This window comes from Canis lupus, chromosome 5 (assembly GCF_048164855.1).
Source record: "Canis lupus baileyi chromosome 5, mCanLup2.hap1, whole genome shotgun sequence".
Lineage (NCBI taxonomy): Eukaryota > Metazoa > Chordata > Mammalia > Carnivora > Canidae > Canis > Canis lupus.
In genome coordinates this window covers 41,357,642-41,370,528 of record NC_132842.1, presented here as the reverse complement: position 1 = coordinate 41,370,528, position 12,887 = coordinate 41,357,642, and the positions used below count along the sequence as shown (strand labels likewise).

At 34.8% G+C, this 12,887-nt stretch overlaps 1 protein-coding gene and 1 long non-coding RNA gene across 5 annotated transcripts in view; one reads left to right on the top strand and one right to left on the bottom strand.

Annotated features, from left to right (window-relative positions):
* RBM27 (RNA binding motif protein 27) overlaps positions 1-12,887 on the bottom strand; it is a 74,052-nt gene that overhangs the window by 16,399 nt on the left and 44,766 nt on the right. For all 4 annotated transcript variants that reach the window (XM_072826355.1, XM_072826357.1, XM_072826356.1 and 1 more), the window contains 7 exons: positions 11,641-11,937; positions 9,977-10,117; positions 3,886-4,005; positions 2,939-3,013; positions 2,633-2,797; positions 1,295-1,399; positions 975-1,166 (listed from right to left, as the gene is read on the bottom strand). In XM_072826355.1, coding sequence (XP_072682456.1) covers positions 975-1,166; positions 1,295-1,399; positions 2,633-2,797; positions 2,939-3,013; positions 3,886-4,005; positions 9,977-10,117; positions 11,641-11,937 — 1,095 coding nt within the window. The remainder of the gene's footprint in view (positions 1-974; positions 1,167-1,294; positions 1,400-2,632; positions 2,798-2,938; positions 3,014-3,885; positions 4,006-9,976; positions 10,118-11,640; positions 11,938-12,887) is intronic.
* LOC140633598 (uncharacterized) lies at positions 6,416-11,963 on the top strand. Its single transcript, XR_012031178.1, has 3 exons — positions 6,416-6,555; positions 9,943-10,011; positions 11,824-11,963. It is a non-coding gene; the product is annotated as an uncharacterized lncRNA (long non-coding RNA).

Below are 12,887 nucleotides of genomic sequence, written 5' to 3'. Positions count from 1 at the left end.
TCTAAAAAAATATAAAATAAGATAAAATAAATAGGGCTGAAAATATCTTCTCTCAAAAATGTTGTTTGAAGAGTAAGGATCCCAGATGTTAACAGTCAACTCTGAGTATTTTTGTCTTGGTTCTGCCATTTACTAACTGTATGATCTTGGTTGATTCACTTTTAAGTTTTAAACTTACTTAATTTATTTAAAGATTTTATTTATTTATTCAGAGACACAGAGAGGCAGTGATACAGGCAGAGGGAGAAGCAGGCTCTCCATAGGGAGCTCCCTATGGGGAGCCCGATACAGGACTCGATCCCAGGACCCCGGAATCACGACTTGAACCAAAGGCAGACACTCAACCACTTAGCCACCTACGCATCCCTAAGTTTTAAACTTTAGTTTTTCTCATCGGTACACATGGGATTTCACATGCACTTTATATAGTTATTTAAGATTAAATGAGATCATGTATGAAAATGCTCTAGCACAAGTAACAGTACTTACTGAATGAATGAGTGGAAAGAGGATATACTCTGTTTAAGGAGCAAATTAAAGACAGTTATCTGTAATAAATCTCAATTTGCATGTTTATCTAAAAGTGGTTGCCACTGTACACAGAATAAAACGATACATGTCTCTTATCCTAATAAATTCTTCCTTTGAATTCTGCCTTCATCCCAGATTATTTTTACTTACTGACTATAAACACCTGGTAAACCATGAAATAACCTTAAACAAACAAACAAAAAATTCAAATATTTGCTTTGGAACAACTTGTCAATAGAAATGCATTTATGTGGAGTTATGGAATTACAAAGCCTTCGCTGCTTCTTGACCTTCAAATGTATTAATAAGAATTTGCTAATTCCCAATTTTTACAACTTGATTTCCTAATCTACAAAACATTTAATATGTATACAGAATGCAGCCAGAAAATGCAGACTACAGTGCTTTTATATAGTTGGCATCTGTCTACTTTAAAAACTTACTGAGAAATGTTGAAGTAATTCATCTTTCTCCTCCTCAATGAATCCCCCAACTGTTAGTGCTTTGGGGCGGTGGTCCACCACCATGTGATTCAGTGAGCCCCTTCCTCTTCCTCCACGGCCTCTGCCTCTTCCTCGACCTTGAGAGGACATGGTCTTTCCTCGACCCACCGGTAAAATACCTAATCGTGCAGCCTGAACAACAACAAAAGGTAGAATATAATATATGCTGTCAGACTGAACCCTAGAAAAGACAGGAAGAATATAGGTATTTATTTGAGATGTTAAATGTAGTGGGGTCAGGGACTCCTCTTAACTCTCACCTCAACCTGTAACTGACTGAGTTTTTTCCGTAACTCTGTTGTGTCTTCTCCTGAGGATAGCCTCTTGTGAAGATCCAGCTCAGTATCTAATAGTTCTTTCTGAGCCTTTGGAAAAATTAAGAGTAAAAATGTATTCATTAAAAGAAAAAAAATGCATTTGTTAGATAACGTCTAAGATCTTATTCAGAATATTATGCTTATGTAATGACACACATCTTTTTTGGCAAAATGACAATAAGAGGATGCAATAAACCTGAGTGTTTTAGGGAAGGTTAACTGTGCAAAAATACAAAGAGAGTATACTGACATTAGTAGAAATAATAAGCAGTATTACTGCTTCAGATGACCTAAAAATCAGACCTTGGAGAGTCAACTGAGAAGAGGGAGAATAATTTTCTAATAATAAAGAGTCATAAATGAAACACAATCGGGCAAAATAAATTACATAGGTAATACTCATTAATGGTACAAATAGATAATAGCCACATAATTGCTTTCCGATTTGAACCCTACAACTATTGCCACTTTTTTTGGGTGTGAGGGATAACCTATATGTCTTCAGATAGCATGACTGTGAAGAGACTTTTTCCCTTCAAATATTAACTTTTAAAATGTGTATATGCTGCTTCTATAATTAGGAAAAATTTCAATAAAAATATTTTTTCAAAGCAATTTTGATGAAATATTTTACATCCCTCTGGTGAGAGAGCCACAATTTCAAATGTATTATATATAATGTACATAAAAATTTGCATTCTATATATCTGATAAATTTATTATTCCAAGTTATCAAAAGGCCAGAAAATAATCCAAAATTCCCTAAAGAGCTGTAGTATAATGGAACCACTGCATATGGTTCCAGAGCAAGTACTCTCTAAGGAAACAAATGGCAATTAATGAAATTAGACTTAAGTGGTTCTAGAAATTCTGATTCTTTTTTTCAACAGAATGCCACATTTTTACCATATTAAAGCCAATGGTATCTTTTGAATATTAAAAGAGATGGTTCCACTATACCATAATATTAGAAAAACAATTCATGAAACAGGAAAATACACTTTTTTTTTGCCATCACTCTAGCAATTTCATCTTCAGGAAGTTAAAAAAAAAAAATCTTTGTTCAAAGAGAGTATTAGCACCTCTTTCAAAGAGAGTACATAGCATACAGAGGAACATTTAAAAAAAATTGTTACTCTGTCGCCCCATTAGACTATTAGCTACCTAAGGGCTCCAATGTACTTTCTTTTTTTTTTTTTTTTTTCCAATGTACTTTCAAAGAGCCAAGCACATAACAGATGTTCAACAACCCTATGCTGAATGGAAAATGCAAATAGATACCTCTGTTTTTGTCTTTACTTTAGATGGTGTGGAGACTGCAGAAGATGTTTTTAATTCATCTTTCAATTGTGAAATCTTTTCTCCAAGCTCTTTTAGAGTCTTCATTATGTTTGCTCTCTCTTCTGGTTTCATGTTTTTGTTCTTTTCTAGCTTAGATATTAGCATCTATAAAATAAACAGAAGAAAGTAAAACCATGCTTAGTAAATTTTAATATAAATAACCTTTATAAACTTTACTATGAAGGTATCTTTGTAAAATCCATTGTATCCATCTTCCAGCAAGCAAATAATGAGTTCTTATCTTACCTTCTGGCATTCTATTTGTTTTTCTAGCACTTCTTGTCTCTTTTTCCTCATATCTTGTTGTAGCTTCATTGCTTCCTATACGAACAGATTAAAAAAATTAGTAATGGATATTGCCAACATTTGCATACATTTGTTAAAAGACCAACTCATTTCTTCAGGGTCATTCCTATGTTGTGTACGAAAAATTCTGCTCCGAATCAAAAAATAGCTGAAACCAGAGACAAAAACCTTTAAATACATTTATTTACTTGAATGACGTAAATGTATTTATAAAGAATACCTGTTTTTCCTTGCCAATGTAATAAGCCAATCCTTATTTTTCATGTTTCAAGTTTAAAAATGTGAAATAAAGCTAGAGGACAGAAGTCATAGCAAATTCTATGGATTTTTACCAGGAAAATATTGTATCTCACCACTCTCTGTTAATCTCCAATTATACTGAGACCATACAAACATACATTTTATTTGAAAAACTCTTATATGAGTTTAAATCTAAAAAGTGAATGAAACTTCACTTTTAATAATAATAGTAATAATAAAACTCAGAAGTGAATCATATGAATAACAAGTACATAAATGTTATACTTTATGTGAAATATTGTCTAACTTACAAAGCAAGAGAGGATTTAAAAGAGGAAATAATGAAGTTAAACTGTCTGCTTCCTGATCTTGGAGAAAAAAACCAAAACAGGTCAACTCAGTATTATTTATTTTTATATCAGAAAAATTCTTTCCTTGTGTTTGATATAGCTACCGAAAGGGAACCACTAAATACATTTTTGTCTGTTCATCTTTTTTTTTCAAATGTACACTGTACCAAAAAGCAGCTAAATAAACATTATAATGTGGTTCCATAACAACATGAACTATCCAAATGTGCTAACATAATCACTTAAGAATTCAATGGGTCAGTTCCTCTTTAAGGAGATTAGAATCAAGGCTGTTACCTGCTTCTTTTTAAGAACTTCTTGAACATCATGAGATTTAGAACCTGAACAAAGTTTCGAAGGTGTCTTTAAGTTTGAGGAGCTGTAAATCATTTTTGGATGGCCTGGAGCTGAAAATATCTAGGAAACACATATAAAATCAAATTTTAGAACATATAAAATCAAATTTTAGAAAAGCTTTAATTTTTTAGAAAGGCTGCAAGTATTTGTATTTTTTTAGGAGTTATACATTTTTTTACATTAAAAACTTCATTTATAAAACTAGCTTTTTATGTATACATAAATCCAATTGTCACTCAAATGCAAAAACAAATTAATTTTAGCAATAATGTTGTGTTTCAGGATATGATCACATTATTCCTCTTCTAGTTACATTTTTTTAATTAAGAGAAAAAGAATGTGGCCCCTTATATCTAGGAGCAGCCAGCCAACTACCCAGAGTCAGTCCTTATATGTCCTCCTGTTAAACAAAAACAATTTCATAAAAAAATCTCCAACAAGGCCACTCTTGAGACCAGGATGGGTCAAGGCATAAACAAGACCACAAGATCACTCCATAATCATGACTGAAGAGACAAAAAAAGAGGAATCCTGTCTAAACAGTAAAACTGACTAAATCTCTCTCTAACCCGGCTAACAGGGATGACTGTAGCTTCTTTACCAGTTATAGCTCTAGCCTCATCCTAGTTTTCCGTCCTTTTAGGTTAAGGCTAATTAAGACATCTGATCACAGAATTACTGGTTTCCTTAAACCCTCCTCCAAATCAACTAACTCAGGATTAAGGTACTTTGTAATCATAATATTATTATATTTAATCAAGTGCTATATGAGTTTATAATCAAACCTACAACAAGCAGTTAGCTCACAGATCTGAGTAAAGTACTGGCCATCTCTACTGTGCTAGTTTTGTTATTTAGATTGCTTTCTCCTTCTGAACAGACCGTTCTCCAGTTAGTCTTCCCTTAAGGCACAGCAGAACTACATGATACAGTACTATCTCTCTGGTTCAAGTCTTTCCTAACACACTCTCCTCTTTTATTTTTTAACTGACTTTAAATATGTGATATAAAAAAAATATGTGATATAAGGGGCACAATATATAATATTGAGAAATTCACAGAAAATTCAATTGTGTGAATTCTATCATTAAATATCCATAATAAAATACAAAACTTCTCTCAAACAATAGTTAATTGTCCTCAAAATTAAGCTACTTTAACTACACAAGCATCTCTGAAATACTGTAGGAACACTACACAGCTGAAATTCATATTATTTACTAACATACAAATGGCAATACCTACAATTTACTGAGCACTTAGTATGTATTAAGTACTCTTGTTCCATGCTTTATGAATATGAAATTTTTCAATCCCCACAGCAACTCAATTTATAGAAAAGGAAATCAATACTCTTGAGTTATCTAATATATCCAGTAAGAGGCAGGTCAAGTCAGTCACGTCTGTCTGACTTCCAAATCTATAATGTCTTTGTTTTGGTATCTTTTTATAATGGAATTTTTGAAACAAAAGAGTTATATTACCAATTTGATGTATCCATCACCAAGCACCAACAGTTATCAGGACATAAAATATAGTAGTTCCCCCTTATCTACAGTTTGGATTTCCACGGTTTCAGTTACCAGAGGTCAAGTGCGGTCTAGAAATAGATAACCTTCATCTGGCTCATCAGAAGGTCATGGGTAACCTAATACTACATCATAATGCTTGTATCATTCACTTCACTTTACCTCATTATGTAGGCATTTTATCATGTCACATCATCACGAGCAAGGATGAGTATCGTACAATGTTTTGAGAATGACCTCTCATTTATTAAAGCATATTGTTGTAAATGTTCCATTTTATTATTGTTGTTTTTCCTTTCATTGTGCCTAATTTATAAGTTAAACTTTATTATGGGCAGGTATATACAGGAAAAAAGATAGTACACATAGGGTTTGGTATTATCTATGGTGTCAAGCATCCGCTGTGGATCTCGGAAAATATCCCCCGCAGATAAGGGGAGACTATATAATCTTGTTTTACTTAAATCCCCAACTCCACACTCATACCAAACACCACGTTGTTTTATCTGTAAATATTACAGTTGTACCTTTAAAAGATAACGCCCCCTTCCTTTTGTAAATATAACCCCGTACCATCATCACACTTAAAAGATAGTAACTACTTAATATGATTAGATATTCACATTCTAAACATTTCTTATCACTTGAATTGGGATCTATACAGTCCATCTACTGTCACTGGTTGTATTTCTTTTAAGTCTCCTTTAATACCATTTCATTCCCCCCGTCTTTTTTTTTTTTTTTTTTCAAATTGTTTATTGAAGAAACCACATCACTCATCGTGCAATATTTGCCACAGAATTCTAGAATACCCTGGTAACATGTTCCACTGTCCTTTGAATTTCCTTTAAATTTGTGAATAGATCTAGAGCCTTTATGACTACAGCTCATTCTCTGACAGGATTCCAGAATCTTTGACAACTTCCATTTTCTGGTTGGATAAAATATTCCAGGGTCATCTAGAACACTGTTAGACCCATATCTGGGGTTCTTTCCTCAAGAACCCTTGGCTCCTCTGAGTGCTTGGGAGGGGGCAAGGGGTCATTACCCTTGGACTGATTATTACTTCTAGACCTTTTCAGTGAGTAGAATTTAAGAAATGTCTTAGAGCTTTTTATTGCTTATTTGTTTTTTAAGATAAAACAGTATCTGAAATTGTTATCAATACAGTTGATCCTTAAATAACTCAAGATTGACCCCACCCCCACCCCACAGTACAAAAATACACATATTTAACTTTTGACTCCTCTAAAACTCAATAGCCTACTGTTGACCAGAAGCCTTACTGATAAAATAAACAACACATACTTGGTATATCATATAACTGTATTCTTACGATAATAAGCTATAGAAAAGAAAATGTTTCTTTAATACATTTACAGTAATTTACTGTACTAATCTTAAAAATCTATGTTTAAAAGGAGCAGGTGTCCACTGACGGATGGATAAAGAAGATGTGGTATTATGTATAAAGCAGAGTATTACTCAGTCATCAAAAAGAATGAAATCTTGCCATTGGCAATGATGTGGCTAGAACTAGAATGTATTATGCTAAACAAATTCAGTCAGAGAAAGACAACCATATGATTTTACTCATGTGGAATTGAAGAAACAAACAGATAAATGGAGGGGACAGCAAGGGAAAATAAAATAATCTAAAAACAAAGAGGGAGACAAATCATAAGAGGGTCTTAACTACAGAGAACAAACTGAGGGTTGCTGGAGGGGAGGGAGGTGAGTAGTGTGGGGTAATTGGGTGATTGGCATTAAGGAGGGCACTTGGTATAATAAGTAACAGGTGTTATATGCAACTGATAAATCACTAAAGTCTACCTCGAGGGTGTGTAGATGGCTCAGTAAGTTAAGTGTCTACCTTTGGCTCAAGTCATGGTCCCAAAGTCCTACTCTACTCCCTCTACTGCTCCCTCCCCCATGCTCTTTTGCACTCTCTCAAATAAATAAAATCTTTAAAATTCTACCCTGAAATTAATAGTAGATTATGTTAACTAACTTGAATTTAAATAAAACCATAAATAAATAAATTGATTGACTGATCCATGTTCATGTGGACCTGGCACAATTCAAACCACGAATGTTCAAGGATCAACCATACTTTGAATTCAAAGCAGACTACGGTGTTTTTACCTTATCTCATCTATTGTATGCCTCTTTTCAACTGCACTAAATATATCAGTTGTCATTGACAATATTAATTCTTCATTTGATTTACCCTACAATGCTCACAAACTAGTTTCAGAATACCAACACTGCCAGAATCATGATTACTGAAAAATACTTTTTTTTTTTTTTTTGAAGAAAAAATACTTTTTAAAATTGCTTTTTGGGGCTCCCCGGCAGGGAGCCTGCTTCTCCCTCTGCCTATGTTTCTGTCTCTCCTGAATAAATAAATAAAAATCTTTAGAGAAATAGAATTGCTTTTTGTGGGGCGCCTTGTGGTATAGCTTATCAAGCATTCACTCTTGGTTTCAGCTTAGGTTGTGATCTCAGGGTCATTGGAATTCAGCCCCAAGTCAGGCTCTAGGCTCAGTGTAGAGGGTGCTTGGATTTCTCTCTTCCTCTCTCTACCCCTCCCCCACACATTTCTTTCTCTTTCTCAAATATATTTTTTTAAAGATTTTATTTATTTATTCATGGGGGCGGGGGTGGCAGGCACATTCAAAAGGGAGAAGCAGGCTCCATGCAGGGAACCCGATGTGGGACTCAATCCCAGGACTCCAGGATCAGGCCCTGGGCTGAAGGCGGTGCTAAACTGCTGAGCCACCCAGGCTGCCCTAAATGAATCTTTTTTAAAAAATTGCTTTTTGCCTCAGGCTTCATCTCATTAGGAATATAGTCAAATAACTGTGTTTTTAAAGTACTCTCTAAGCAAACATGAATTCGTTTCACTTGTCTTTTTAATTTTTAGAGATTATTTTTTTCATTTTATCTTTTAAGTATATTTCACCATTTATATGGTTCCAAGACAAATCTACAAAGCGAGACATAGTCAAAGTTGTCTAGTTTTTTCGGTCCCTGCTGTAAACACCAAGATTTAAGTTTTAGGAATTAAAAGATTTTTTAAAATTAATTTTAGGAATTTTCATTTCTTCTAATTAGCAAATACATTATATGCAATCATTGGCCCTACTTGCTTACACTGACAGTTGCTGACTATACATGTTTTGTTCCATTTTACCTTTTTTTTACCTAATATATCCTGATGATCACCTCAAGGTACATAAGAAAATATTCTTCATTTCATTCTAAAGTTGCATATACACTGTTCTATGGATGTATTACTACTACATTTTACTAGTCCCCTACTGACAGACATCTGGGCTGTTTCCAGTCTTTTGCTATTAAAAAGAGTCTACAATTACCAGCTTTATACATACATTTTTTCATAGTTTGACAAATGTACTTTTAGCATACATTCTGAAAAGGAGGGTTACTGGTTTAGAATAAATGCATACATAATTGTGAGACTTTGCCAAATTTGCTTTCATTGGGGTTGTACAATTTAGCATTTCCATTGGCATCTAAATCTCAGATCTTTTTGGAAATTATCTTAATTATTATGTAACTTTAAAAATGGATCTAATTTTATCTTTTCTATAGGGCTATTCAGTTATCTAAACACCATTTATCAAAAAGTCTGTAGTTTCCCCACTGACCTAAGATACTGTTTTGACATCTAATAAATTCCTATTTGCAAGTGAGTCTTTTCTTCTGTTCCACTGGTTTCTCCAAGCGCCAGTCTCAACTGACTTGGTTATACAAACTTCATAATATTTTTTAATGTCTAGTAGGGCTAGTCTTCTCCCTTACTCTCTTTCAGAATTTTCCAGGCTCTCTTTGAAATAATCACCATTGTGGAAAGTCACTATGCAGATAAATTCCTCAACATAAAAAAACTACTTAAAAGGGACGCCTGGGTGGCTCAGCAATTGAGCACCTGCCTTTGGCCCAGGGCATGATCCTGGAATCCAGGGATCGAGTTCTGCATCGGGCTCCCTGCAGGGAGCCTGCTTCTCCCTCTGCCTGTGTCTCTGCTTCTCTCTGTGTCTCTCATGAATAAATAAATAAAATCTTAAAAAAAAAAAAATTTCAAAGTTTGACTTCTGATTATGACAGAATCTTCATTATGTTCTTACTTAGGAAAAGAAACGGACTAAGAAAGACATTTATCTATTAATAAATGGTTAAAATTCTCAAATTGACATTTATCTATTAATAAATGGTTAAAATTCTCAAATTCCTACTTAGCTTTAACAGGGAAAAAATTTAATTAGCCAGTTTTGGGCAGAATCCTGGAAATTAGCGAAGTATACCTGCCACACTTAGGTTAGCAGTCACATTTATCTTTAATAAAGAAGTAAGACATAAAAAAAAAAAAAAAAAAAAAGAAGTAAGACATTACAAATTTGGATGACTATCAATTTCTTAATTTCTCTGTGTCACTGAACAGCTTTAGATATATTTGAGGATGCGGAAATGCATACCTGGCAATCCTCTCCAGCACCACCTGACTGATTCAGTAAGTGTGATGTATCACTCTGGTTACCACTTGTATGTCCAAGACGATGTTTAACAGGAACTTTGTTAAGAACGTAGGCGCCTGATGTCTGTGGTTTACTCATCATCTGCACACACAAAATAAACACGCATGTGATAAAAGTTTTTAAAATGCCCATACAAATTCAGGTAGTGATTAGCCTGGGGAAGAAAATAAAGAATTGAGAAGGGAGGGTGCTTCAATTATCTGTTAAGGTTTTCTTTTTTTAAGTTGTAGACATATAAATGACTGCTATTATCTATACTTTAATGGATGTCTAAAAACTGTCTTAACATAATACATGATATATGTACATATACTCAGATAAAATTTCTGATAATATTTTAAATGTTCCCTTTAAGGGATTTGGGGGTTTTAACTGCTAGTAGCTTATATCAATATGGACACACCAAAAATCAATGCAACCCTGGACTCCATTAACAGAATAGGGTCTAATAGATCACAAAGGTGACAGTACCACCTTTATACAACATTTGACCAACATCTACAGAAGCATTTGCCTTTGGGCTCTATCATGAAGTGGGACATAGACAAAAGAAATTCAGGCTTACATGCAAATAAAAAGGATGATGACTGGAGTTAAGACTATGTACAGTAAAAAAAATCCCTTTTAAAAATCTGAATGCAGGGCAACTGGGTGGCTCAGTCTGTTAAACAGCTGCCTTTGGCTCAGGTCATAATCCCAGAGTCCCAGGATCAAGCTCTGTGTAGTTAAGCTCTCTGCTTGGCAGAGAGTCTGCTTTTTTCTCTGCCCCTCCCTGCTGCTCTCTCTCTCACATCCTATCTCTCAAATAAATAAAAATCTTTAAAATAAATTAAAAACTCTGAATGCATTTAGTTGAAACAAGAGAACACCTAGGAAAAGGTTATCATTATCATCAATGTTAGAATGGCTCTAGTGAATAGTAATTTGTTTATTCTTTCCTCCCTTCATCTATTCATTCAAGAATATTGTGAGCAATATATGCCAGGCATTGTTTTAGGCACAGAACAGAATGCATAAAAGAAACAAAATTCCCATTTTCTTGGAGCTTATATTTCAGTTTTAAAAGCTTTTTAGAAGAGTTTTCTACATGGAAAAATTAAGACAAAAGAGTGGATACAAGGATGACTGATTCTAACACAAAACAAAGGAAAAGTTAAGATTCAGAGTTGTTTGGAAGTGGATAGTTATTACATTTTAGTGTTGAGAAGAATCACTAGAGTATTTTTTTAAACATGTAGATTTATGGGCCTCATATCTAGAGACTGATTGTTTAAGTTTGGGGAGATAAGGCCCAGGAATTTGTACTCAGGTACTTAATTCCAGGAGAACAGCACTTATCAAACTTTATAGTTCATAAAAATCACCTGGAGAGCTTATTAAAAAACCGATGCTTAGGCCCCAACCACAGTGATTCTGACTAAGGTGGGGTGAGGTCCATGAAACTGCATGTCTAGTAAGTTCTCAGGAGATGAGATGCTTCTGGTCTGCAGATCAAACTGAGTGGCTTTCCTATAGGAGACCTAAGGATCGCAAACTGAGAAATGATATTCTAGATAGAGGATGGGACTACAGGACCTCTCATTGCCTGTGAACCAGTGGATTACCTTCTGGATACCTCCATGTACTGTGGAGGGAGGAGACTGGGCCACCAGCACCTGCTGTTGATGAAGGTGCTGTGGCAGATGATGGTGCTGCTGTGAAAGGTGACTAAGTGTTTGCTGTTGTTGCAGGAGTAGCTGTGTTGGAGACTGTAATGCTGACTGCTCATTATTTTCTCTATGCCACAGAACTCGAATGAATCGGTTGTTTAGAACTGCTTCAGTGCTGGAAATGGCTTTCCTGGCCTCCTCATTGGTAAGATACTGGATGAGGGCTGCCTCTGGATCTCCCTTAAAAGCAACCTGTAAGAAAAAACAAAAGCATCAACAATTGGGACACCTGGGTGGCTCAGCGGTTGAGTGTCGGCCTTTGGCTCAGGGCGTGATCCCAGGATCTGGGATTGAGTCCTCCATCAGGCTTCTTGCAGGAAGCCTGCTTCTGTCTCTGCCTCTCTCTCTCTCTCTCCCCCCCTCTCTGTGTCTCTCATGAATAAATACAATTTAAAAAAAAAAAAAAAAAAGCAAGTAAATTATTGGTAAAGAATTCAGAATCATGGAGTGACTGAGTGGCTCAGTTGATTAAGTGTCTATCTTCAGCTCAGGTCATGATCCCAGGGTCCTGGGATCAAGCCCTGCATGGGGCTCCCGGATCAGTGGGGAGCCCGCTTCTCCCTCTCACTCTGTCTGCCTCTCTCCTTGCTTGTGTTCGCTCTCTCTGTCAAATAAACAAAATCTTTTAAAAATAAAAAATAATTCAGAAGTAGAAAACAGCCTGCTGAAATCCATTCTGAATGCTTTATAAAATTCTCTATCTCTCTAAAATATAATATGCATACTTTCTAAAATTATATCTAAAAGAGTATTAGACTATTCAATAAATAATCCTAGTAATGTTACCTAACCACTTGGGGAAAAGTTGTTAGATCCCTCTTGGATATCTTACATTCAAATAAACTCCAGACAAAGAAACTACTTCACAACAACAACAACAAAAAAAAAACAATAAAAACACGGGAAAAAAAAAAGGTAGATATCTGTATAATCTGTTTGGAAAATCTTTTTATGCATACCTGTAAAAGTAGGATCCATAGAGACAAAGAGCAGTTAAGTTTTACCACATAAAATTTTACAATCTGTCAGTCCAAATACGCCCTAAACTAAATGATGAATGGAAAAAATATTTTTTATATATATGATAAGCAATGGCTTGGAAAAGCACTACTGTAAATGCCTTCATAAAAAATGGGCAAAGA